The 24891-nt window shown below is 38.7% G+C and overlaps 7 protein-coding genes and 1 pseudogene across 15 annotated transcripts; 3 read left to right on the forward strand and 5 right to left on the reverse strand.

The window, feature by feature from the left end:
- Nucleotides 1–204: 204 nt before the first annotated feature.
- On the forward strand, nt 205–3787 carry AT2G31820 (Ankyrin repeat family protein). The gene is made up of 3 exons (NM_128740.2): nt 205–1500; nt 1580–1989; nt 2135–3787. Exons 1-3 carry the CDS (start codon nt 789–791, stop codon nt 2999–3001), a joined length of 1989 nt encoding a protein of 662 aa, NP_180741.1. The 5' UTR covers nt 205–788; the 3' UTR covers nt 3002–3787.
- Nucleotides 2922–8239, reverse strand: 5PTase14 (endonuclease/exonuclease/phosphatase family protein). Of its 3 annotated transcripts, NM_001202722.1 has the most exons (12): nt 7258–8180; nt 6914–7166; nt 6028–6832; nt 5655–5779; nt 5375–5459; nt 5034–5199; nt 4891–4931; nt 4515–4782; nt 4250–4373; nt 3801–4161; nt 3391–3703; nt 3119–3309 (listed from the first exon to the last, which is right to left on the reverse strand). In NM_001202722.1, the coding sequence occupies exons 1-12, from the start codon at nt 8102–8104 to the stop codon at nt 3176–3178; spliced, it is 3522 nt and encodes a 1173-aa protein (NP_001189651.1). In that variant the 5' UTR covers nt 8105–8180; the 3' UTR covers nt 3119–3175. The 3 variants fall into 3 exon arrangements, with proteins under 3 accessions (NP_180742.1, NP_001189651.1, NP_001324125.1); NM_128741.3 differs by having other exon boundaries at nt 2922–3703; nt 7258–8239; NM_001336348.1 differs by having other exon boundaries at nt 3215–3703; nt 3801–4373.
- MRL7-L (Thioredoxin superfamily protein) lies at nt 8194–10243 on the reverse strand. 2 transcript variants are annotated; one of them, NM_001336349.1, is made up of 6 exons: nt 10176–10243; nt 9889–10046; nt 9223–9797; nt 8873–8954; nt 8661–8772; nt 8194–8572 (listed from the first exon to the last, which is right to left on the reverse strand). In NM_001336349.1, the coding sequence occupies exons 2-6, from the start codon at nt 10039–10041 to the stop codon at nt 8442–8444; spliced, it is 1053 nt and encodes a 350-aa protein (NP_001325041.1). In that variant the 5' UTR covers nt 10042–10046; nt 10176–10243; the 3' UTR covers nt 8194–8441. The 2 variants fall into 2 exon arrangements, with proteins under 2 accessions (NP_001325041.1, NP_180743.1); NM_128742.3 differs by having other exon boundaries at nt 10163–10243.
- Nucleotides 10244–10637: 394 nt separating this feature from the next.
- AT2G31850 (uncharacterized protein) lies at nt 10638–10979 on the forward strand (the record flags this gene model as incomplete). Its single annotated transcript, NM_128743.1, has 1 exon — nt 10638–10979. The coding sequence occupies one exon, from the start codon at nt 10638–10640 to the stop codon at nt 10977–10979; it is 342 nt and encodes a 113-aa protein (NP_180744.1).
- Nucleotides 10980–13377: 2398 nt separating this feature from the next.
- AT2G31860 lies at nt 13378–15752 on the reverse strand (annotated as a pseudogene). Of its 2 annotated transcripts, one of them has the most exons (10): nt 15457–15752; nt 15187–15372; nt 15000–15103; nt 14734–14932; nt 14551–14655; nt 14354–14472; nt 14125–14267; nt 13879–14050; nt 13728–13790; nt 13378–13649 (listed from the first exon to the last, which is right to left on the reverse strand). The 2 variants fall into 2 exon arrangements; another variant differs by having other exon boundaries at nt 14734–15103.
- A 235-nt stretch (nt 15753–15987) lies between these two features.
- AT2G31862 (B3 domain protein) lies at nt 15988–16903 on the forward strand. The gene has a single exon (NM_201848.2). The coding sequence runs from the start codon at nt 16209–16211 to the stop codon at nt 16731–16733; it is 525 nt and encodes a 174-aa protein (NP_973577.1). The 5' UTR covers nt 15988–16208; the 3' UTR covers nt 16734–16903.
- A 79-nt stretch (nt 16904–16982) lies between these two features.
- PARG2 (poly(ADP-ribose) glycohydrolase 2) lies at nt 16983–20010 on the reverse strand. Of its 3 annotated transcripts, none has more exons than NM_179844.3 (11): nt 19663–20010; nt 19345–19530; nt 19066–19169; nt 18781–18985; nt 18561–18665; nt 18320–18438; nt 18068–18211; nt 17891–17975; nt 17621–17791; nt 17468–17530; nt 16983–17366 (listed from the first exon to the last, which is right to left on the reverse strand). In NM_179844.3, exons 1-11 carry the CDS (start codon nt 19909–19911, stop codon nt 17229–17231), a joined length of 1569 nt encoding a protein of 522 aa, NP_850175.1. In that variant the 5' UTR covers nt 19912–20010; the 3' UTR covers nt 16983–17228. The 3 variants fall into 3 exon arrangements, with proteins under 3 accessions (NP_850175.1, NP_973578.1, NP_001324969.1); NM_201849.3 differs by having other exon boundaries at nt 17621–17821; NM_001336350.1 differs by having other exon boundaries at nt 17621–17975.
- A 289-nt stretch (nt 20011–20299) lies between these two features.
- TEJ (Poly (ADP-ribose) glycohydrolase (PARG)) lies at nt 20300–24283 on the reverse strand. 2 transcript variants are annotated; one of them, NM_001084520.1, is made up of 11 exons: nt 23953–24283; nt 23670–23855; nt 23265–23368; nt 22661–22838; nt 22462–22566; nt 22212–22330; nt 21736–21879; nt 21435–21576; nt 21119–21316; nt 20790–20852; nt 20300–20599 (listed from the first exon to the last, which is right to left on the reverse strand). In NM_001084520.1, the coding sequence occupies exons 1-11, from the start codon at nt 24193–24195 to the stop codon at nt 20438–20440; spliced, it is 1644 nt and encodes a 547-aa protein (NP_001077989.1). In that variant the 5' UTR covers nt 24196–24283; the 3' UTR covers nt 20300–20437. The 2 variants fall into 2 exon arrangements, with proteins under 2 accessions (NP_001077989.1, NP_565730.1); NM_128745.3 differs by having other exon boundaries at nt 20375–20599; nt 21432–21576; nt 23953–24282.
- Nucleotides 24284–24891: the final 608 nt, after the last annotated feature.

The raw sequence follows: 24891 nt of genomic DNA on the forward strand, positions 1-24891 counted from the left end.
ATTAGTCAATGAAAAGAGCATTAGAGACCTCCATCAATTATTCAATTTCTTTTATCTTATTAGACTCAAACTGAAATATCTAACACACCATAGAGAAAAAGCTTTCCACTGTCGACACAAAAAGAGAAACTAATACTAAAAAGTAAAAAGTAAAAACTTTATTATCGCTTAAGAGTGATGCTTGCATAAAAGCGTGTTATTAATAAAAAAGAGGCACTAACAAAAATAAAACAAGAGTTTGTGGCTGCTGAAATTCTTCAAACCCAACTGATGGTGATGCTGATGTTCTTCTTCTTCTGACATTCTCTCTCTCTTCTCTCTTTTCGCAGCTTCTTCTTCATCTTCGGCTTAACAACAACAAAACTTCACACACGTGGTGAGAGAGCACACAAAGGCTCAAGCTTTTTCAAACCCTTGTTGAAATTCGAGCTCTTTTGGTGTTTCTCTTTTTTTTGTTGGTATCAATTTGGTGTTTCTCTTGGTCTTGTTGAGGTACTGAATCAGCTTCTTCTTCTTCTCCGATCTTAATCGATTCTAAGTTTCTTCACAGCTTGGGACGATTTGACATCTACTCTCCAATTCATTTCCCGTAAAGTTGTTTTTTTTTCTTCTTGTTGCTTGCAATACATGGATTCTTCGAGGTGATAATCAACAAAAGCTTATCTCTTTTGTTTTCTCAAGGTTTGTGTATTAGAGATTAGTGTTTTTGTTAGATTTGGGGATAATATATAGATAATCTGGGTTTAGGTATTTTAGTTGATAACGACGATAAATTGGAGTAATAGGATATGACTATAATGGAGGAGAAGCAGAACAACAGTCCTGTGGGAGAGAAGCAACAGAGCTTTAATGGTATAATAATAAACCAAACACAAGAGAATCAGACAAAATCAATGGAGAAACAACAGAGTTTCCGATGTGTGGTGGAGAATCAACCGAGAAAGGCGAGAGCTTTAGAGAAACAAGTGAGTTTCCAAGGTGTGAATGTAGAGAACTATCAGCAAAGCAGACTCGGAAGATCAATGGAGAAGCAACAGAGTTTTCGAGGTGTCAACGTTGAGAATCATAAACGTGGAGTTATGGAGAAGCTACCGAGTTTTGGTAGAGCAACAATGGAGAGGCAGAAGAGTTTCCGTGGTGGGTTTTTGGAGAAGCAGAAGAGCTTCCGTGTGGTGATGGAGAGGCAATTGAGTTTTATAGGTGAGAGGAGGAAGAAGAATGAATCACCAGGGAAAAGAGGAGACTCTTCTCTTCATATCGCTGCGAGAACCGGGAACTTAAGTAAGGTTAAAGAACTGATTCGAGGTTGTGGTGATGAGTTGAAAGAGTTGTTGTCAAAGCAAAATCTTGAAGGAGAGACTCCTCTTTATACTGCAGCAGAGAATGGGCATTCAATTGTTGTTGAGGAGATGTTGAAGCATATGGACCTTGAAACTGCTTCCATCGCTGCTAGAAACGGGTTTGATCCATTTCATGTCGCCGCCAAACAAGGCCATCTCGGTATAAAGATTTATACTTTCTTCATATTTTCTCCATTCTCAATGGATTGTTCTCTTACTTGGCTCGTCTTCTTTTGTAGAGGTGTTGAAGATACTGTTGGAGACATTCCCTAATTTGGCAATGACAACGGATTTATCGTGTACAACTGCGTTACACACTGCTGCAACACAGGGACATATTGATGTGGTGAATCTTCTTTTGGAGACAGACTCTAATTTGGCTAAGATTGCTAAGAACAACGGTAAAACTGCGCTTCACTCTGCAGCAAGGATGGGTCATGTGGAAGTTGTTAAATCTCTGATAGGTAAGGATCCAAGCATTGGGTTTAGAACCGATAAAAAAGGGCAAACTGCTCTTCACATGGCTGTAAAAGGTCAAAATGATGGGATTGTTGTTGAGTTGGTGAAACCTGATGTTGCTGTTTTGAGCGTTGAGGATAATAAAGGAAATACACCATTGCACATTGCCACAAACAAGGGGCGTATTAAGGTAATGGCTCTTTACTTTTCTCATATATCAAAACTCGGTGTTAGAGAAGTGTAATAAAAGGGATTATTCATTATGGAATGATCCTTTTCTTGAGTGTCCAGTTAATGTTAGTTCTTATGTAAACTGTTAATTGACTTCTCTGCAGATAGTACGGTGTTTGGTATCTTTTGAAGGCATAAACCTCAACCCAATAAACAAAGCTGGAGATACGCCACTCGATGTCTCTGAGAAGATAGGAAACGCAGAGCTTGTGTCAGTTCTGAAGGAAGCAGGAGCTGCTACAGCTAAAGATCTCGGAAAGCCTCAGAACCCAGCTAAGCAACTGAAGCAAACAGTCAGCGACATCAAACATGAAGTACAATCTCAGCTTCAGCAATCCAGACAAACAGGTGTAAGAGTCCAGAAGATAGCAAAAAGACTCAAGAAGCTACACATTAGTGGTCTAAACAACGCTATAAACTCAGCAACTGTTGTGGCAGTGCTTATTGCCACAGTGGCTTTCGCAGCAATCTTCACAATACCCGGTCAGTACGAAGAGGACCGGTCGAAAGGAGAGTTGCTAGGACAAGCTCATATAGCAAACAAAGCACCGTTTCTGGTCTTCTTCATCTTTGACAGCTTGGCACTGTTTATATCCTTAGCTGTTGTTGTGGTGCAGACTTCAGTTGTTGTGATTGAGCAGAAGGCGAAAAAGAAGCTTGTGTTTGTAATCAACAAGCTCATGTGGTGTGCTTGTCTGTTCATATCCATTGCCTTTGTTTCTCTCTCTTATATTGTTGTTGGCAAAGAGGAGATGTGGTTGGCTGTTTGCGCGACTGTTATCGGCGGCACGATTATGTTGACTACGATTGGTGCGATGTGCTATTGTGTGGTCATGCATAGGATGGAAGAATCTAAATTGAGGAGCATAAGGAAAGAAAGAAGCAAGTCTCAGTCTTTCTCTATGTCTCGTATGCCGTCTGATTCAGATATTCTAAATGGTGAATACAATAAGAGAATGTATGCCCTCTGATTTGTAGAGAATTTGGATACTGAGAGATTTACGCAGAATGTAAGAATAACCAATATATATATACTTGTATTTTGTACCTGTAAGCCATTGCTATTTGAGCTTCTCGACTAGAATAACAGATCTGTAATGAGTTCATTATCTGTGTAATGTCTACCTTACGAGAGAGAGAAAAGCTCACTGTACCCTGAAGAACAGTCTCAAAGCAATTTGCCCTTTTCTAATATCCGATGAATTAAGGAATGAAAATGAAGAAACTATAACTGGATGCATTTCTTTTGATGGCTTCACAGTTCTGCTGCTCCTACGATCTAGCTATAGTTGAGATGTTAACAGGAATCATCATCAACCACGTCTGGTGGAGTCATCGGTTCTGTGTCTGGTGCTTCCACCGCGGTTAGCATCTGTCTGGTAACGAGTGGAACCCTCTAGATTCTTAGTCATGGTGGTTGTTTTAGAATGAACAAGACTAAGGGATTTGGCTGCGGAGGAGCAGTGCCGGACTTTGATAGAGTGGCTTATTGTTCTGGTCGAGCAGCTTCCCTGAACGATTATGATCAGGGTCACTTCTTTGTCAGAACTTTCTTCAGACAATGAGTTTTGTTGGATGCCATCAATGAACTCCTCCGAGTTGTGGGAGTCTTCATGATGAACCTTCACCTGCAGTGAAGCATCTGGTTTTATAATCCCAGCTCCTGGAGAAACCTAGATAGAGTTTTTTGTTTTACAATAAAAATCATTAAATCATGTCTAAGTCTATGGCAAAAACAGCAATTCAGTGGCGTAAAAGGAGAATAATAACCTCAAGCCAGCGAGGGAGACCAAATGTGCCTCTTGAATGATTATCAGGTTCCTCTCCATCCTCTCTAACGAGAGTTTGACCCTTACAGACGATGTTGAAGATGGCTCTACTCGAGTTTGAAGTGTTTCTGATTGTAAAGATGAACGTGTCCTGACTATGGAGAAGAATGTTGTTGGTGCTCACTGATGTTTCTGGAACTGATTTTAGTTCCTCGAACATGGCTCTGAGTTTCTCATTCGACTTGACTATTTTCCCTAGCTCCTGTCTTCGCACAGATTTATCGGTGTGAGCTATGTTAGCATGAAGTTTGCACCGCACGGGTTTGTGATCGCTCTCAGTCACATCCATGCAAGCTTCATACCTGCAAACACAACGCATAGGAGGGTGGTGGGAAAGAGGGAAAGGGAAAGAAAAGAGAGAAGATCAGAAGATCGTGGATGGAACATTACATTATAGTCGACGAAACTACAGGGCACTTTAAACTGCACTCCGTATATGAGATTGATTGGTTGTCTCTATATATAACTCTGTCACACCAAGCGGGTATTCGCTTTTTCTCCCCTGAATCATACCCTGGAGATAGGAGCAGCATAGAAATCAATTACCTTGTCTAAATCTTTCTCTTCCTACAAGCTTGTTTAGTTAGTGAGAAATCAGAGACACAAACTCATGATAGAGCAACCAGGAGAAATTTATTTCAAATCTATCTTTTACCTCCAAGACCTGGTTTATTCTTTTCAAATTTGTAGGTCGGCGGGAAGGTGATTAATGCCTCACGCATTCCTTGGAACACTTTTCCCTCATTCATCTCTTGCCTAAGTTGGTCTTTCTCTCTGAGCCAATCAAAAGATCGGTGCGAGATGAAGTCCCTCGCTTCATCATAGGTAATACCAAACAACCTGTAATTGAAGTCACCGAAAAATGCAACCAGATCTGCTGATGCTAAATGAGACTTCTCCTCTTCAGTGCTGTTGTTTGTATTCTAGGTGACAAGGAAAAAGAACAATAACATTAGTAAGGGACAAACAGCAGGAGCTTGAGACCGAGATTGTGAACAAAAAATGTAAATGCTAATATGAAATCTTCTTACAGGGTTATTCTTTAGCGCTTGAGCAGATGTTGAAGCACCAGCTGCAAGAGAAAGGGCCCATGGCAAGCCAGAAGAATAAAGAAGCCAAAATAAGTACGTGGAGAAGCCAAGCGAGCAAGATAAAAACAGGTACGGCACTATACCAGCTGCAGCAGTATATACACTTTGTCCTTTGGAGAAGACCATTGACCGATATATGTGATTAAAATCCGCGTTTCTCCGAGTAACTGCCTCCAAGTGAGCAGCCAAGTGACAGTTCACAAAGCACATAATCCGGTCATAAACTCTGATTCTCAAACCCACACCTCCCTGTTTTTGACAAAGTAGGAACATTAATATGTGAGCAGTTAGATCAACAATGAAGATTCATCCTAATCTGAGGTTAGCCATCAAAATCCACTATCATTGACTATTGGATCATACATCATACTACCTGATTTTGTATTAGACATAACCAAGGGAAATATAGCTGTAAAGGTCAAACCTTGTTCCCTATGGCGCGGCCAAATCCACATGGAACTGCTGCGACATCAAGATCTCCGACATGTGTCCTAATACTCTTCCTCACCCTAAAGCAGAAAGTTATAAGATATGAGGTGACAAAAGATGATTAATTTGGAATATATGATTTAACTTTACACTCTTAAGACAGGTGAAAGATTTTTGGTGCTATGTAAGGAAATAAAACTACTTTAGTCTGGTCCACCTGCAATCACTCGAAAACACACAAAATGTAACACGTCTGAAATGACTTTTTTGCCTACCAAAGAGATATTAGCAGTCCAGCCAACTGCCTTGAACCCATACGTTCGAAAGTATTTCTCTCATCCAGTGCATTTCCAATTGCATCAAGCCACCATTGCCCCACGGCACTTCCTTCAACCCCTACCTACAACCGAAACACCAATATGAGCTCAATTAAAATATGTAGGACAAACAGCATTATCCCGATATTAAGCGTATGAATTCGCATGCAACATTTTTAAACATTCTACTGATGACAGTATTTCTCTATAACTAGTGATCCTAGGTAGTACTGGACAGGTTTTGCCTGCTGTACTTGGTTAATGATCTGGTCAACCGGTTTTGATATAAGAAAAATAGTCATGAGTACATAACTGTAAGAAAAGGAGTTACCGTTTCCTTAGCAGTGGACATGGCTAGGAAACCAGCCCCCATATCCACCTCTTGCAAGCCAATAGCGACAATGCCAACATCTGAAACAGCAGAACCCAGCCAAGACACAAGCGCTCCGCGTGAAGCCCGTCCTTCACCAACATTCCAGGTACCAATCAAGATTTTAACACTGTCTTGTCGGGCATATGCCATTTCCTTTTGAGACAATTCTGTTCGGATTAAGCTGTCAAGAGGTCCTGGGGATGTCACATACCATCCTCTTACACCACCATGAGTGGCTAAGCTAAAAATGAAACCACCACCTGCTGCTAGCTTTATCACAGGTTCATTGTGTGAAACCCAGCTTGCAATTAGCTTTCCACCAAGATCCAAGACCTGAATGTAACCACTTGAATAACCCACATATATTCGATCACCAAAAGTGCAAAAGCACAGAACAGCCTGCTGATGATGATTCACCTCCCGCAAGCGGCTTCCATTTCCGTCCCACTGAGCAATTACACCATTCATGCTTCCAGTCCAAATTGATCCATCTGCCGCTATCGCAATAGCTTCTACTTTCCTAGTGTCTTCTGCAAAAGCTCCTGCACTTCTAGTGGCAGCTCGACGAACAGCTCCTGCAGCTCCCATAATGGCATGGCGCGATCTTTGCAGAAAGCCCTGTGATTTTTCCTTTTTTGGTGCGGAGAAGAACTTCGCTTTCGTGTCTTCAACTTGTTGACCTTGTGTTGGTGGCATGTCCACTCGATTTTCGACTTGGCCATCAATATTAAAAACTTTCAGAAGCTCTTTATTTTGAGCATCCCTGCACAAGATAGATCTCTTTGAAAAAGTTCCAACAATTAAGACTAACGTATGTCATTATTTTCAGAGAAAAAGGGCCTACCAAAGTGAGAATGAGAGGTGTTGCACAGCCCAAACTTTAGCTTTTACTGTATCAACTAACAAAAACTTGACATCTGACGAAGAAATGCTGCATGTACCATTGACAGTAACTTGGCTCCTCAGGTCAATGCCAGACCTCTCAACTAACAATGCGGCCATATGCTTCTCCTCCAGTTTTAGCACAAGAGACTTCTCTAAAGAATCCAAAGTCCATATCTTTATCACACCGCCATCAGAACATGACCACATATCACCTGCATCATAAACAAGAAGAGACCCAACAGATTTGAGAATCCAAATTCGAACCATCAAAATATTAACTCTATGGGATCATAGAACACTAACCATATGAGCTTATGACAATATAATTCACAGGACCACGATGAGCTTGCCATGAGAGTCGTTCCTTGAAAGGCTTTGAATCATCTGCAGTAGTCGTATTGGGCTGATTCATTTTCCAGGCCCTAATTTTGCCATCCTTGTGGCCGGTCCACACAAGCCTATTGCCGTGGTCAACCAATAAACATAAGGCAGGCGAGGTCGGAACAGATTCATGAAACGGGGCTGTATCCTCATCCCCTCGCCGTACCTGCCCGCCAAGGCCACAACCGACCTCGTATGCTTCCTCCAAGTTCCAGAACCTCACGCCGTTCTCTTGTCCCGCCCATAGCTGACTTTCTGTGCAAGCAATGTTTCTCAGAAACTTTCCCGTCTGTGTCTCTCTTAATGGATGCGGTCGGAGCTCGAGACATGGAGGCCGTCCGGGATTCACCGCGGCACGCACCGGCACCTTGAATACGTCAAGGCCACCTCCTGCGCCAATGAATTCTGGAAGGGACTCGATATCATCCTCCCTGCCGCCGTCATTTCCACCGCCCTGTGATGCTGGTTTCGATGGAGGCGTGACAAAACCACATTCCTCCCCGTTGCCTCTTTCACCACTGGTTCTTCCATCGACGATGGCTACTCCTTCGGTAGAGAACTCACCATCAGAGGAATCAAAATAAACAGCTTCAGAATCCGATGTCACGGATCTAGAGCCCTCATCAAGGCTATATTTGCGGATTGGATGGTGCGGCTTCTGTTCGCATTGCTCGACATAGGAATGTGTCTTACGGGGAGGAAGAGGATGAGCAGGGACAAGCGATGCCAACGCCTCCCGCTCATCTGGTTCAATAATTACCGAATCCATGGAAGAAGATCAAAAGAATTTGCCAAATGAAGAAATTTGGAAATCGGAACAAAACCAACCATGAAGGGGAAATGAGGATGAGAGATGGTGGGAGATTGAGAGAGAGCGAGAGAGAAAGGGAGAAGAGAGCACGTTGCAAGAGAGAGAAACATGGTGATCAAGTGTTTACGGACGCGAAGCCTCTGCTTCTGAGACTCATAAAATTTATCATGTTCTATAAATAGCAATTTCGAAAAACATATATTTCACATTCAAAAGATTGATTACTTCTTCAGTTCATACATTTTCTTCAGACTAGAGAAGAAACTACTTTACATAAGATCACAAAGGCTTATGCTTAATTCACACTTACATCGACTAAAGGAATCTGTTCTTGCGAATTCACGACACCATTCAAACAAGGTGGTTTTGCAGCTCCATAATAGAAGAAAGCCATGATTTTTGAAAGCTCATCTGCTGTTCTAATGCCTGAAAAATAAGTTAAATTGATTTTAAGTACAGCAACAAAGGTTAGAGATTCAGGTACTGAACGGTTTCAGGTTTCCTCGAACAATACCTTTCTCGCGGTATAGTATCTTCCCGGCTTTAGTGAAGATGATCTCTGGGAAGACAGATACTTTCAGAGCAGAGACCAAATCTGTCTCAACCACAGCATCAACAGCAACACACTGGAAGTAATAATGACCCAGGAGGTTTAAGCACAGACCACAACATACAGCAAGATTCAATAATGGTTTTAGAAATGGTAAAGAGATGTCCACAACTTACTCTTGGTGAAGGAAGTCCACAGTTCCATATAACTTGAATCGCCTTCTCTAGTTCTTCCCTGAACTTTTCGTTTTCCTTAGGCCTGAAATTAACCAGTACTCGTATCAAATTTCAACAACACAGCTAGAACTACAATAGTCAGGATTGAAAGATCCCATCAGCAAGAATAGAGAGCCAGAGACACCTATCTACAGATACAATAAAGGTTGAAACTTCTAAACACTAAAGTGAGTTGAATCCATAAACAAAACAGCCCAATAACAACCAAAGTCAGCGATCAGCATAAAAACTAATCAACAAAATGTGTAGCATTTTGACAAGCATAAGTAAGACAAACTGTTACCACCAACCTCTTGTAGCGGTTGTGAACAAGGACCATGAGAGGACTAATATCTTTGAACACCGCCTCTTCCCATTCTGCCGTTGTGAGATCTTTAATCGGGCGTATATAGTTATCATCTTGCCAAACAATCTCCTTCTCACTATCATCTCCTTCACTATCTTCATCATCATCCTCTTCTTCCTTCTTTTCATTCTTAATCGTTATCTTATTAAAAAACTGATTGAAACTAAACCCCCAACCATCAGCATCTTCAGGCCAATTAGGATCCTCTTCATTCACAACAAGTGGGTAATCAGCAAGAAGCTTCTGCATCTTCCTCCTCTTCTCAACCATATCAATCTCTTCGTCTTCTTCAATATCAGGATGCTTATCAATCACCTCTCTTATCGTCTTCCTCCATTCCCGTCTCTCTACTGGATCATCGAGACTCGCTTCTTTCCCGCCAAAGGTCTCTTCTTTCACTTCATCTTCCTCATCTTCACTGTCACTATCTTCTTCTTTCTTTCTCCATACCTTCTTCCCAAGTTTATCAACTAACCCAAAAGCTTTCACATTTCTCCTCGACCTCATAACATTCCACTTCTAGCAATACCTCAGAGCAAAAAAGGTTTCAAATTAGCCAATTCGCAACTTAAGTAATCAAAATTAGAGAGTTAGGTAATCAGAAACTAACCGAGGAGGAGGCAGTCTTCACCGAACCAAAAGAGTCATATCTCAACGAAGTAACTTCAAAACGATCTCTTTTGCAATGGGAAAGTAGTGAAGAAGGGCTGAATCCATTATCCTGAACAGGGCAAGTGAACTGTGTCGAAAATGGAAGAATCATTCCTCCTGAAACAAAATGAACAAGATTAAATTAATCGAAAACCCAATGAGATTTTTCAAGTTCAATTCCAAAATTAAATCGCCAAGAAAAAAAAAAAGAATTGACTAAAAAATCAACAAACCCAGCAACAGAACTGTATTTGCCACTGCTTCTTCTTCTTCCCCAGCAGCAAAAACAAAACACTTAAAACCCTATAGAAACCTCTGTTTTGTTATTTGGGATAGAATCGTAGACTAAAAACTATCAAATAAGAAAATGACACGTCATGAACATATTGTTGTTGTAACTCAAAAATGTTTTTTTTTGTTTTTTTTCGCTAATAACACAGGACGGTAAGTCGGTAACGGACTAATGGTAGTGAACTTATCTTAAATATTACATTTAGAATCACTGATATACTTTTGTAAATAAAAGAAATAAAAGCCTAAAAATTAGGACTGAGAGAAAGAATAAATAAGAAAAAAAACTATTTACAAAACAGAAAACATATATAATCTCCTCTCTCATTCACCCTAGTCAATCTATTTCTTATTATCTGTTCCTTGTGGAGCAAACAACACTTTCTTTTGTCAGAGTCAGCTAGGTGTACGCGGAGAATGGATCGTGAGAGATGCCGGAGAATATTTGATGATGTTCCAAGGAGAAAGAGAAGCAGGAGGAACTCAGTCACAGAGAGGAAGACCCTGGATTGTCAAGCTTCAGCTTTGTCTTCCGCTGTTCCTACTCCTGCTCCAACTTCAGCTCCAGCTTTTGTTGCAACTAGACTCAATGGTCTCCGTCAGGACGACGCTGGATTGTCTGGATCTAGCACTGGCTCCTGCTCCAGCCCCGACTCCAGCACCGGATCCAACTCGGTTCCAGCTCCAGTTCCGTCACCGGCTCCGGCTGGATCCTGTTGTTGTTGTAGCTCCACTGCCGACTCCGGCTCAGCTGTGTGACCAATCTCTGTGTATTCGGACTATATCTCTATTACCGTGTCATGAGTTTGCAACTTAGAATTATTAAAATCAAATTTGAGTTTTAGGGTCTTGGACTAAGCTTGGTAATAACTTGAGATATAAGTGATTTAGTTTAAATAGGATTATATTAAATCTTTAGGAGATATCTAAAGGATAAGTTAGGAGTTATCTAGCGGAAAAAAAAAAGTTTGGAGTTATCTAATTACAATCCTAGTAAGTTTTGGATATGTTAGTCTCTAAATATATGAGTTTCCAAGTTGTGGAAAACCTTAGATGGTTGAGAGAGAGATTAAGAGATTGTAAGAACTTGGGTTTTGAGTAAGTTTTCGAAGGAATAAAAGAATAGTCTTTTATAATCTTGCATCTATAATCAAAGTCTTAATTCTACATAGGGTTCTTACAATTCTTTCGTGTTTCTTGTGAATTTAGTTGTTCAGGATTAAAATTTTATTCAATTGCGTTGAGAGGTAAAAAAAGAGCAATAAAAGTTTTTTCTTTTTTTTTTTCTTTCTTATTTGCAGTAGATTTCAGGATATTTTCAACATTTTTTTTTTTTCGTTTTGTCCTATATAGTTTTTTCGATTTAATTTCGCTTTTATGTCAACGAACAGAATAGCTATGATTTGTGATTAATCTCTGTTTATTGTGGACTTTGTAGCTCTATTTCCGTGTCAATCAAGTTTTATTAAAATTAGTATTTACAAGTCTTAGAATTATCTCTTTAACTAAAAAAAAAAACTTAAGAATTATGAAAATCAAAATTGAATTTTAGGGGTTTTACAATTCTTTTCGTGTCTTATCAATAAGTTGTTTAGAGTTTTTTTTTGGGTAGGGAATAAGTTGTTTAGAGTTAAATTTTTTATTCAACTGCTTTGACCTTTGAGAGTTAATAAAAGGATCCATAAACTAGTTTATGTTCTTTCTTAATTATCTGAAACCAGTTCGAGATTTGTTGCTTAAAATTAATGTGTTGAATCAATGCTATCATGCAGATTTAATCGAGGTAAGCCAATATATCAAACAAACAAAATTTAGGGTTTCTTGTTTTCATGTTGCTTCTTAACCTCTAGTTCGAATATTCGATCAGCTTCTTCCATCCTATATAACCAATTCCGACCTATCCCAAACGCAATATAAATCCATACAAAACATTTCTCTGTTTTATAATTTCATGTAGTGAATGAAAAACAAAACCTGATTTAGGTTATGGAGTGCTTCAAATCCAAATGTGTAGTAGTAGTAATAATTAAGTAATAGTTCCGAAAAAAGACAACCAAAAAGAAATAGTTAAGAAGCGAAAAGAAAACAAATTTAAATTTAAAAATCAACAAATTAACTTGGTGTGTGGCAACAACAATCTGAAGCTTGAATTTGCCACATGATCGGATTTGTCTATGCTTGTGATTTGTGAGTTGTAGACCAGACCATAAAACCCAAGTTTTGTTATTTGGGATAGAATGGTAGACCAAAACTTGCCAAATAGGGAAGTTATACGCATGGCCGGTCCAATAAAAATAGTTGTCCGAATAAAAAAAACGGTTACATGACCTTTTTCTATTATTTTTTTTGTCAACCACACATTAATTAAAAAATAGTATCAGATATTTATGAACAACAACTATTTAGTAAAAACAAATTTGGTACCATAATCATAAAACAAAATTGGTGATAAGCAAAGCATAAAATGAATAAGTAACCATAAGCTGCTTAGCATGTATGACCTTTGGGTCGGACCTCGTGACACTTTCATTTCTTTTTAGCATGAATGGAAATATAAAAAATTTGTTTCCTTTTTCTTTCGGGTTTGACTAAAACATAATTGAAAATCATTAATTATGTTAAAAGAAAATATATTTTAGCAATAAAAGAAAAGAACAACCAATCAGAATATACGAAAAAGACAAATTAAATTACTTTTTGTGAAAATAAAAAATAAAGACAAAGGAATTGATTAGGAAAAAGAGTAAGAAGCAATTAAAATCTATATAAGTAGTAAACTTCCTCTCTTATCATTAGTCCTACATTCTCTACCAATTGGCTCATCGTCATCCATTCTTGCGGAGAAAGCAAACAAATATCCCCGAGTGTACGCGAAGATGGACGAAGAGAGTGATCGGAGGATATTTGTTGACATTCCAAGGGGAAGGAGAAGCATAAGGTCCCCATTTGTCTCCATGCCAGGATATCTGGTTCCACCTCCGTCTCCTACTTCTGGTCCAACTTCAGCTCCAGCTCCAGATTTCTATTTGATCGTCATAATCTTTTGGTAGATTGTTTGCTTTCATCTAAAGAGTGCAAAGTATTATCTTATAATGTGTGGATTTTCATGCAATATAGTTGGCTAGCTTCCTTAAACAAATGTGAATGGATGTGATAAATAATGAAATGTTATATTTTTCCTTTTGCACTGGATACGATTTTCTTCTCACTGCCTTTTATTTCATATACACTTCACTCCAAAATACAAATGATATTCATTGTCTGAAACCAGATTGAATATTAAGCAGATTTGATCGAAATAAGCCAATCAAACAAACCAACATTAGGCTCTCTTCTTTTCTTGATTTTTAACCTTTGGTTCGAATACTTGACCAGCTTCTTCCATAGATCTCCCACAGTCCATCCTTTGGATACAACTAGTTCCGTTACCTGTCCCAAAGAACCATATTAATCAGAACAGAGCATTTGCTCTGTTTTGTAATTTGATGTAGTGATAAGAGACTAAACCTGATTTAGGTTTTGGAGTGCTTCAAATCCAAATGTGTAGTAAGACATGAAAGGTCTTCTTGCCTGAAAAGAATGTAATGTTGTGAGCCAGACAACAACCATTGGTTGATAATTACAAGCAATTAATGGAGAGAAGAGATAAAGATTTGACCTGTGAAACCGCAAGCCATTGAAGAAGAGACTTGAGCTCAGGATCTCCACCATAAGCACCACATCCCCAATTCCCTGTAACGACACCGACCCCATCTTCATGATCTATACACTGCCCGTTGCTCTGATTCTTGCAGACGTGAAGGAAACCACATAGAGCCTTATTGGTCTCCCTGAAGAAGAAAGGATTAGAACACTTTTATAATAAGAGTGTTGACAATTGTAAGAAGTTATGATTCAACTTTACCTGAGGAGGGATTCAAGTTTGTATTGGGAGACTCCTGGGTGTCGCAGAGCATCTATGGCTACTATTCTCGTTTTTGCCTTCCGAAAACATCTGTTTCCTTTGTATCAATGTAGTCACCGGAAAACCGAAACGAAGATGAATATCTACAGAGTGTATAGAACACCATTTTAACAACATTTTTTCAGAATCACACATTGTATAACTCAAAAGTACAGATCGAACCATGTACCCTGTGTAAAGAGAGAATCTTTCTGCACCAACAACTTCAATGGCTTCAGTGACTTCCATGGTTGGTAAAAAGAGCATACCAACGATCAATTCTGGATTGATCATGAATCTAATCTCTTCCTGTGTTTATCAAGAAACTATTCACATCAGAAAAACTTCACAAGATCAAAAGGAGTTTAGGTTTAGGGTTTTATATACCTGGACACATCCCTTGCGAAGAGCGCCACCTCCTAAGTTCTTGTTGGCAAAGTCAACTTCAAGAGCTTCTACGCTTTGATCCTCGATCAAACCAGAAGTACGAACCTACACCATTGAAAACTGTAGATTAAACACAAAATCTTTACGGAGCCAAGAGAATATCTCATCTGGTTAGTTCATTACCTCAACAGGGCAGAGATTGACAGTAGATTTTCCCCAAAACCCTTCATCAAGAGTAGAAGAATCTTGTTCTAAAGAGAGAATCTTTCGTTCGAATGAGACGAACCCTGGAGAGATACTTGAAGATAGCCTCTGGAAGTAATGAATTATGCACTTTATCTTGTTCTCTTGATGCTCATTTCTTCCCGTGTTGATTAGGCTCCTGCAATAGGTCAACACCAGATCTTGAATCTTGATTTTGAAAATGAAATTTGTTTGAGAATGTATACCCGAATAGTTTGTCGAAATTGATGATTGGAAGATGATTTGAGCCTCTATCATCGACAGGGAACAAACAGAAGAAAGAACATGAAAGCAAAGCTCCTATAAGTTCCTGCCATGGCCAAAAACAAAAATGAAATTCGAGATTTCAAACTCTGTTTCTGTATTGAAGTGTTAGGACTTCGGAAGATATACCTGGCTGAGGAACACAATGCCGGCTTTGTTGGGGACTAAGACACGAAGACCGGTTTTGGTTCCATTGATGAGATTGTCTGAATTTAGATAGTGTGATTCCAAGAGAGATGGGAATCTCAGAAGAAGACAAGCCATTGCAGGTAAAAACTCGTTAAACCATCTGCTTGATTCTTCTTTCGACATTCTCTACACCAAACCAATACATTTTTCACTGAATCAGTCCACAAAAAACGGAAAAGGATGAAATAAAATGTTGATTTTTTTTGTTACCTCGTCGAAGAAGAGAGCGTAGCCTTGAAGTGCTGAAGAAGAAAGATGAGAAGTCAAAGAGAGAGCTTGTCTCATAAGAGAGATGGAATCAGAGAGAGTTTGTCCCGAATAGACTCGGCTGTGACTTGGTCCATTGGTCATAGCTTCTAAAACCTCCACCAAGTGTGTTGATGGCCAAGACAGAGACGAATCTTGAATCTTTAACGGCAAGTAAGGTAAAATTGTATCAAGATCTTCTCTTTTCTCCATTGCTCTGTTCTCTTGCTTCTCAAGTTGAGATTGCAGGTTTCTTTCTGAAGAATGAAATACAAAACATAGATATATAGATACCTAACGAACACAGTTGACTTTCATGTTCTTATATCTGACTATAGAGATTAGATTATTATATCATTCCTTGGAGATCAAGAAACGTGGAAAGGATTATTCAGACAAACTCATGTCTTCTACAGCTCACCACTCTGATTAATCAATTATTCAAAGGATATATTCGGTCTGCTATTTGAAATTTGAAATCATAAGAAAGGATTAAAGAAGCTTTATGAATAATTTAATGTAAGACAGTAAGAGACAACAAAATGGATTGGACATAGAATGATGGTGCGCATATTTCCGGTTCTAGTACCAGCTCTGGAGAGATTACATGAGGGCCTAGATATATCCCTTATGGATTCTAAGGGGCTGAAACAGAAGAACCGAAAGGAACCGAAGAAACGCCCAGTCCAATCTATAATGATGGAAGCCATTCAAAAATGTGGGTTAACCTTTCTTGTATGTGCCACATCGTGGACAAGTTACTTGAGCTTAATCTCAGGAGATGGAATATGAGGTCCACTTCCATTTACGTCTTGGCTTCAAGATGGAAAAAGGTCGTCTCCGATAACACTCTAATTGAAGGCCAGAGGATTCGGCTCTGGTCCTTCCACTCCCTAGCCAAGCTATATATTGCTCTTGTTCCTCTGGATCCAGCTCCAGCTCCAACTCTGGCTATCCTTCTGGCTCCAGCTCCAACTCCATCTTCGCCTCCGGTTGTTACTAGAGATTCTGACGAGCTATATATATCTCATGCTGATGCTCAAGAAGAGGGTGACAGAATACTTCCAGTTCATGCAGATAATGATTGGGAGTGCCTAAATTTATTGGCTAAAGTGTCCGAGGAGACGACTTGTCTCGAGGTTTCACAAGAGGCAAATAGGAGGAGCTCACTAGTCTCGGACACAGAGCTGGACCTCGAGCTCCGGTTGTCACTTCCTGGCAAAAACAGCTATGTTATGTGATTAGTTTCTCTTGGTTTTTTGGTTTTTTTTATGCCTTGCAAGTAGTTTTCTTCAGACTCTCGAAGATGGTTTTTTAGGATTTTTGTTCTTTTTATCTAGGTGTTATTTTATTTTTTGGTCTTTTAAACTCAATTTTCTGAGTACTGGTTTTTAGTTAATGGTCTTAGTGTAGACAGTCTGAGTGCTGTTGTTTTAGAGTGTGCTGATTTTCATTCCCTATATCGTTCCTTTCTGTTTGAACGGATGATGTTTGTTTTTGGCAAGTTTTATTTCCCACTTACCTTTGTTTCACAAGATATATAATCCTCGTAAGATTGGAACTAACCAAATTACATAAAGACTTTATATCATGAGTATTATTTGACTTCACTACAATGGATTAGCAATCTAACGCTTTAGACTTAATATGTCAGAAACAAACAGAGATATGGATAATACATTTCCCATAATTCAGACAAGAATAGTATTTTATATAACTTTGACTCAATTTTTACTCTAGGTAGACAGTGAGGTCATGAGCCACGAGAAGAAGCCAAGCCATGTTCTTCTGCTGAGCCTCTCTGAAGAATACTCAACTAGTTTTTTCCATAGGTCTCCTACAGTCATTTCTTGTAAAGCGACCATTTCGATCACCTGAAAGAACACCCACACATATATGTATAGAGCATGTTTTTAAAGTGTTGAAATGGGAGAAAGAGTGGTTTCATTGTTTAATAAATTAGGATTCTAATAACCTGATTGAGATTTTGTAAGGCTTGGAGGCCAAAGGTATAGTATGACATGAAGGGTCTTCCTGACTAGAGAAAGTAGATCGAGATTGTTTTCGCAGTTAAATAGAATGATAATTATGTTTTGTAAGATAAGTTGATGAAAACAGAGAAGCATGCCTGTGAAATGGCAAGCCACTGAAGCATGATCTTTAGTTCTGGATCACCTCCAAACACACCGCAGCCCCAGTTCCCTGTAGCTACACCAATCTTTTTCTCTTCATGATCGATACACCATCTATGAGAGCTTTCTATAACTTGGCTCGCAGAATCTGATGTAAGAGGAACATGCTGCTTTGCGAAAACAAATTTAATCTTGGTCTAGTCAAGAAAAACAAAATGCTTAACATGTATGCTAAATTCATGTATGGAGCATAATTGTGGTCTTACCGAAGATGATGCCTCAGGATCATGCTTAACATCGATATTATATTTACATTGATGCATGTATCCGCTAAAAGCCTTATTAACCTCTCTACAGAAACAAAAGGAGCAATTGAGTAATTCACAAACAAAATAAAAAAAAGGAAAGAATGAAAAACTGGCTGAAAGACAAGTTTTGATTACCGAATGAGGGCATCAAGTTTGTACTGTCCCATTCCTGGGTCAGGCATGGCATCTATAGCTATGACTCTTGTTTTTCGCCTCCTGAAAATGTCTAAGTCCTTGTTGTCTGTGTAATCACCAGCATATTGGAACGAAGGCCCATACCTGAATGGAGCCACCATGAGTTGGATTTAGAGAGAAGACTATATAATAAGCTTAATATCAACTTTGAAGACCCAATAAACACATCTACTTCAGTTCATTGGTACTTACCCTGTATAACCTGAAAATCTTTCAACACCAACAATCTCAATTGCTTCATTTGCATCCATACGAGGCAAAAAGATCATGCCAGCGATAAGTTCCGGGTTGATCACGAACCTTATTTCTTCCTACATAGGTATATTTTGACATGTTCAACATATTTTGAAATAAGAAAAACTTATAACTTATTTAGTGGATGAGATAGTAGAGTTTTTAGAAGAGATGGAAGAAAAGGAAGTACAAGTCAGACCTGTAGAGTATCATAACTCAGAGTAAGGCCTCCAAAATACTCATCTGCAAAATCTACTTCAAGAGCTTCACAAGGTTGATCTTCTATAGCTCCCGAGGTGTGAATCTACTCCAATAAAAAATGGATCAAAAGGAGAATAACCTAAAGCATACTCATGAATCATCTGAAAGAAATGGATTCAACGGCGAAGAAGGCTTAACTAGGAGTGTTTCTATGATACCTCAATGGAGCAAAGTGGGGTGACAGAATTAGCCCACGAATCAGCCTTGGGATAAGAAACAAAGTGAGGATGGTATTCCAGTGGAAGAATTTTCCTCTCAAATGAAACAAAGCCGGTGGGCATCCATCGACATATTCTTCCAAAGTAATGGATAAGGCACTTTATTTTGTTTTCTTGCTTCGTGCAGTGACGCATATACGGAAACCTTAAAAAAACACAAGAAAGATTTGTGACTTTGGGGCATATATGGTTGTAACTTTTAAGAAATATGATGAAGACACATACGAAAACAATCCACTAAAGTTGATTCCTTGAAGATTCTTTAAGCTTCTGTCAACTTCAGGGAACAAGCAAAAGAAGGAACACGCAAGAAGAGCTGCAATCAACTCCTGCAGAAGGTAGCAAAATACATCAAGGGGTGAAAAAGTTGAAGAATAAAGGAACGAAGCTTGGTTTCAAAAATCAAGCAAAATTTCATTTACAAAGAGTACTAGACAGTTACTATATCAATCTTTAATTCAATGCAACACAAGGCATGTCTTTGTTTGGACTGAAAGAGTATACCTGGCTAAGTAACACAATTCCAGCTTCTTGAGGGCCTAATAGACGAAGCCCGGACTTAACTCCATCAAGAACATGGTCTGCCTTCTGATAGTGTTTTTCTAACATGGAAGGTAACTGGAGAAGTAATCTGCACAATGCAGGAACCACCTCACCAAAAAAGTTTGCCGACTCTTCTCTGGAAATTTTCTGCATCACAAGAAGAAATTTTTTTGTGAGTACTTTATGCTCCATGACAAATGTTCCCCCTAAGAGTAAAATGAATAAGAAAAACACAAAACACTAAGAAAGTGGATGAAAGAAGGACAGAGGAATTGTTACCTTGTCAAAGAAAAGACCATACCCTTGTAATGCATAAGGGGCGAGATCAGATGCATTCAAGGAGAGAGATTTCCGCATATTCGTGATATGCAAGGCAAGAGCCTCTCCCGAGTTAACCATTGACTCACTCGGTCCTCTAGATATTGTTTGGAGCTCTTCTTCGACAGAAGGTGGCCAAACTAGTGATGAAGACTGAGCCACAAGAGGCAAATACTGAAGAATTGACCTAAGATCTGCCCTCAGTTCCATCCTTATTGCCTGAAAAGGAGATTAGAAAACTTAGGAGATGAAAGTTTGCAAATGATTTAAGGATATGGACATTTGATGTTGTATCTCTATATGACTTAGTCCGTTGGTAGCTTAAGGACAAAGAAACCCATTTGATTTTTCTTTTTAACAGATGGCACCAAAGTCAATCAGGAACACGTTTTCCAGAAAGACCGAGTCAAATTTACTCTTGACAACAAAATGTTGGTGGACCATAAACTTTTCCCGGACTAACTTTCCCAGAAGATTCCAGCATAACCCTGTAATTTCAACTGATAAACAAAAAGAACTTTTTTCTTTAAAACAAAAGCCTGATTCAAACATTTGACCAAAATCATAAATCAGCAAACGCACTAAACTAATTACGCTTGAGGTCAAGAACTGGCGAGCTTACAACGGATTCAAGCTTGTAAGAGGAAAATAATCACTTTTACACACCCATGTGGGAAAATGCAGAGATACAGTATGAGAATGCATCAAACAAGTTAATGAAGGAGAATTTGCAGAGTCAAGGCGGCTGGATAGCTTTGTTGGTGGTAGCTAGAGATGGAAGTAGCCAAGAAAAGAAGCCAACACTGGTTTGCTTGTAGAGCCTTTGAGCAGAATATTCTAACATCATGTTCCACAGATCTCCAACAGTCCATTTATGGGAAAGAATCCACTTCGTCACCTATCCTTGTAAGAGTATGTATCAGTTTCAAAATCAAGATATGTTCACAGACGACCTTAAAAGTACTATACCCTGGATGCTCTATCCGCTTACTACAAACCCAATTCTAAGTAAAATGTCAGTGGAGAAAAAGAAGACACTGTAAGAGAGGTTCTAGAATTGTGAAGTTTAAAAGAGTATCGGAGGTTACCTGATCTAGGTTTCGGAGTGCCTCTACTCCAAAGGTGTAATATGATATAAATGGTCTTCGAGTCTGAAATATAGCCATGACCGAGTTAAGAAAGAAGCATCAAATGAAAATCGCTATATATCTCATCATCCAAGTCGAAGCTTTGGTTCATTCTAGAAAAATTAAGTCAAAAGTGACAATGGAGTGTTTCTTACAGTCAAAACAGACTAAGTCTGTGGTTTCATAGAAAGATCTATATGTTTTTATTCTTATGGCCTACTGGTACTCAACTTGTATACTCCAGGAAAATAATAATTTCATTACTTTTAGCTGATGATGTATAAAAGCACCTGGGAAGCAGCAAGCCATTGTATCGTAGCCTTTAGCTCTGGGTCTCCTCCAAAAACACCACATCCCCAATTCCCTGTCGCGACACCATCATCTTCATGATCCTCGTTATCAACTCCTTCCACATAAAAATCTCTGATAAGATTGTTAGCAGGCTTTTCTCTATTCATCTCAACATCATTTAGTGGAGTTCGGTGTGACTGCATCAGAAACAGTAGAGAACAACAAAAAAAGTTGAAACATTATTTTTCAAAAGCTAATTCAAATTGGCTACAAATGAAAAAAGGTACTAAAGGTTTGTAGGATGATTCCAACCGCAGTAGTTTCTGTACGCAGAAGACCAGAATCTCTGCCGTTTCGGACAAGCTGAATTTCATTATCTCCTTCATCCATGAATATATTCTGGTGCTCCCAAGCCTTGCTACAATTTAAAAAGCCACATAGTGCCTTATTAATTTCCCTGAAAAAAGCAGAAAGAGGAGGAGACATTAAATTTCACGTGGAAAGAGAATAGAAGAGTATAGAAAGAACTTAGTAGCAAGACTCCAAAATGTTGTATAGACACAAACTGTGGATTGTCTGAAAAACCTATGAATCCCCAAAAGAAGGTTTCACATACCTTAAAAGACATATATCTTTAAAGTGTCTCATCTTCGGTGTACATAATGCATCAATTGCAACAATTCTGGTTCTTCGCCTTTTGAAAGGATCCATTGCCTTTTTGTCAATGTACTCACCAGCAAACCGAAACGAAGATGCATACCTAGGTAGAAACAAAAATCATAGAAAAAAAAGGTAAATAACTACAAATAACTAACCTTTCTTCAAAACTTGATAATTTAGATGCCAACTACTATCGGCCATTTCTAAGTCAGCAATACATAGTTATCACCCTTATTTATGAAGCACACCTACAATATAAGCAATAATCTAGACGTACATTTCTTTTACTATTTGTCAACATGCCTCAATCAGGATTTGTACAAACTGATCTGAAACGAGCCTACTGGTATGTAAAAGTATCAAAATACAGAGACTTATCAGCCAATATATTAAATAAACACAGACCAATGCTACAAAACTACCAAATCTCACCCTGTGTAACATGAAAATCTTTCCGCACCAACTATTTCTATAGCTTCATTGTCATCCATCCGAGGCAAGAAAAGCATGCCAGCGATTAATTCAGGGTTAATCATGAAGCGTATCTCTTCCTGGACAAGAATCCAATTGGAAGTCAATGAAAAATCCTAAACCATTGATTTACAATAGATCTTTTGACAAAAAAAATGAACTCAAGAATCATGTATGCTTGTGAAATCTAAAATGTAATATGATCTCAAACCTGCACGCACCCTCTACTTAGGGAACCACCTCCGAGATACTTGTTTGCAAAGTCCACTTCGAGAGCATTGTCAGGTTGATCTTCAATTAACCCAAAAGAGTGAACCTATAACAATAAAGCTGTCAGCAAAAAGTAATGTACAAGCATTTGCAGATTTAATATTACAAGGTACAGAAATCCACAAGCCAATATTTGTCACCTTAAATGCACAAAGAGAAACGTCAGACTTGCTCCAGAAATCAGCATCAGGAGCAGCGGTAATCTTGCGTTCAAATGAAACAATACCAATAGGCACGCAGGAGCAAAACCTTTCAAAGTAATGCATAATACATCTTATCTTGCTTTCTTGACTTTGACTATAACTTATATAAAGGCTTCTGAAAAGCAAGTAAAACTCGGATATCAGACTGTGGGCATACGAAGTCCAAGAATCCAAATGAAACTTACTCAATGCACGGTAGACAAGAATTTTCAGAATTAAAATCTTCACATGCACATGATAGCCAATGAATCATAGAAATATGTGGTTTTTCTCACAACAAGCTAATCCAAGTCTAACTAGTGAACTCCCAATGGAGACTGAGGCCCATATGCGCTCTCTAGCGGATTTGCTTTCTCACTCTCGAGTGTGAATGTCAATAAATTACATATTAAAGGTTCCCTTTCTTTCACATACGTGCTTGATCATTCATGACTTAAGCCAAATGACTGACATTTTAACATTAGGCATTTCTTCCAGACCAGACTAATGTAGGCTTAATCACTATGAAAGGTTTAGAAGAGAAAGCAGAGAGGTAACATACGCAAACAAATGATCAAAGTTGATGACTGGAAGGTGTTTTGCACCTCTATTATCATCCGGAAACAAACAAAAGAAAGAGCATGCAAGAAGAGCTCCAATCAACTCCTGCAATATTGAAGTTCGAACGGACAGGTAAGAAAAGCAAGAATCCATAGAGACTATATCTTCAACAACACAAGGTCATTATCCAGTATGAACACATGTATATTCAACACAAGGTCATTATCCAGTAAGAAAAGCAAGAATCCATAGAGACTATATCTTCAACACACAAGGTAATCATCCAGTAAGAACACATGTATATTCGACGTAATTTCCTCCCCATAAATCACTACTCAAGAGTCAGGAATAGAACCAAAAAAACACCTTTAGCTCAAATGTAGGAGATAGCACTTTGTATCAATACCTGGCTGAGGAAAACAATGCCAGCTTGTTGGGAATTTAACAAACGAAGACCGGTTTTGATTCCACTAACAATATTATCAGCATTTTGGAAATGCACTTCTAACAGAGATGGAAACTGTAGAAGTAAGCTCGCCAATGCTGGGATAATCTCATCGAACCATCTCTTTGATTCTTTCTCATCAATCAACTGCGAGTACCAAAAACTTAGTTCCACTACTCAATTCGATTTGAAGATACACTCAAATCCAAAAGCAATCACCATAAAGTTAAAAAGAGATAATTACTTCGTCAAAGAGAAATGCGTAGCCATTAGAAGCAGATGGCTCGAGAGTAGAGAAAGATAAGGATCGTCTCATATCGAAAATAGCTTGCCGTAGAACCTCTCCTGAGTCAACTTGGCTGTGAGATGGTCCTTCAGACATTGCCTTTAACGCCTCCACCACACGCGGCGGCCAATACAGCGACGACGAACGAATTACAAGTGGAAGGTACGGAAGAATTGAGTTAAGATCTTCGCGATTCTCCATTTTTCGATTTTTCTAATCTCACAGCTGTTCTCAATTGCTTTTGAAACAGGTTTACGAATCGCTTCTGCGACAAGATTCTGCTGCCGCTAGAAGATACTCAAGTCCCGGAGTAAAAAATCTAAAAAAGTCAAGAGTGCGAAGGCGAAAGGCAAACCGGTTTTGTAGAACCGGGAAGTTGGAACTTGAACCATATCGGTAATGTATTGGTTTAGTGGCAATAACATCCTCGTTAGCTATCTGGTTAACTCATTTTAAGTTAAAAGCCAGTTTCGAGTTATTTCACACTCACCAGTTTGGAATCTTGATACAGACAACGAACGTATTGACGGAAAACGCTAAAAGAAAGTGACTGGAAAATAGAAGGTGTGTGTAACATAACATTTATTTTTTTCTAACGTGTAGGAAACGGTGGCTCACTATGGAACCCACAGCGTAGACTTTGACTTATCAACGCTTACATAGTCAAGTCAATAACAAAATTCGCTATATCAATAATACAGTTTTGCAACTTTCTATATTCACATTTTCTACTTTATTATTTTCCCATAAAACTTCCTGGAAGAATTTAAATCAAAAAAAAAATGTACAATTTAGCCCATTTCACAGGTCAGGATTATCAGTTTTTATAATGGTTTTTTCTTCTTTAGACTTTAATTAAAAACAGAACTCTTATTAAGAATATACAAATAATTCAAA

This window comes from Arabidopsis thaliana, chromosome 2 (assembly GCF_000001735.4).
Source record: "Arabidopsis thaliana chromosome 2, partial sequence".
NCBI classification, from domain to species: domain Eukaryota; kingdom Viridiplantae; phylum Streptophyta; class Magnoliopsida; order Brassicales; family Brassicaceae; genus Arabidopsis; species Arabidopsis thaliana.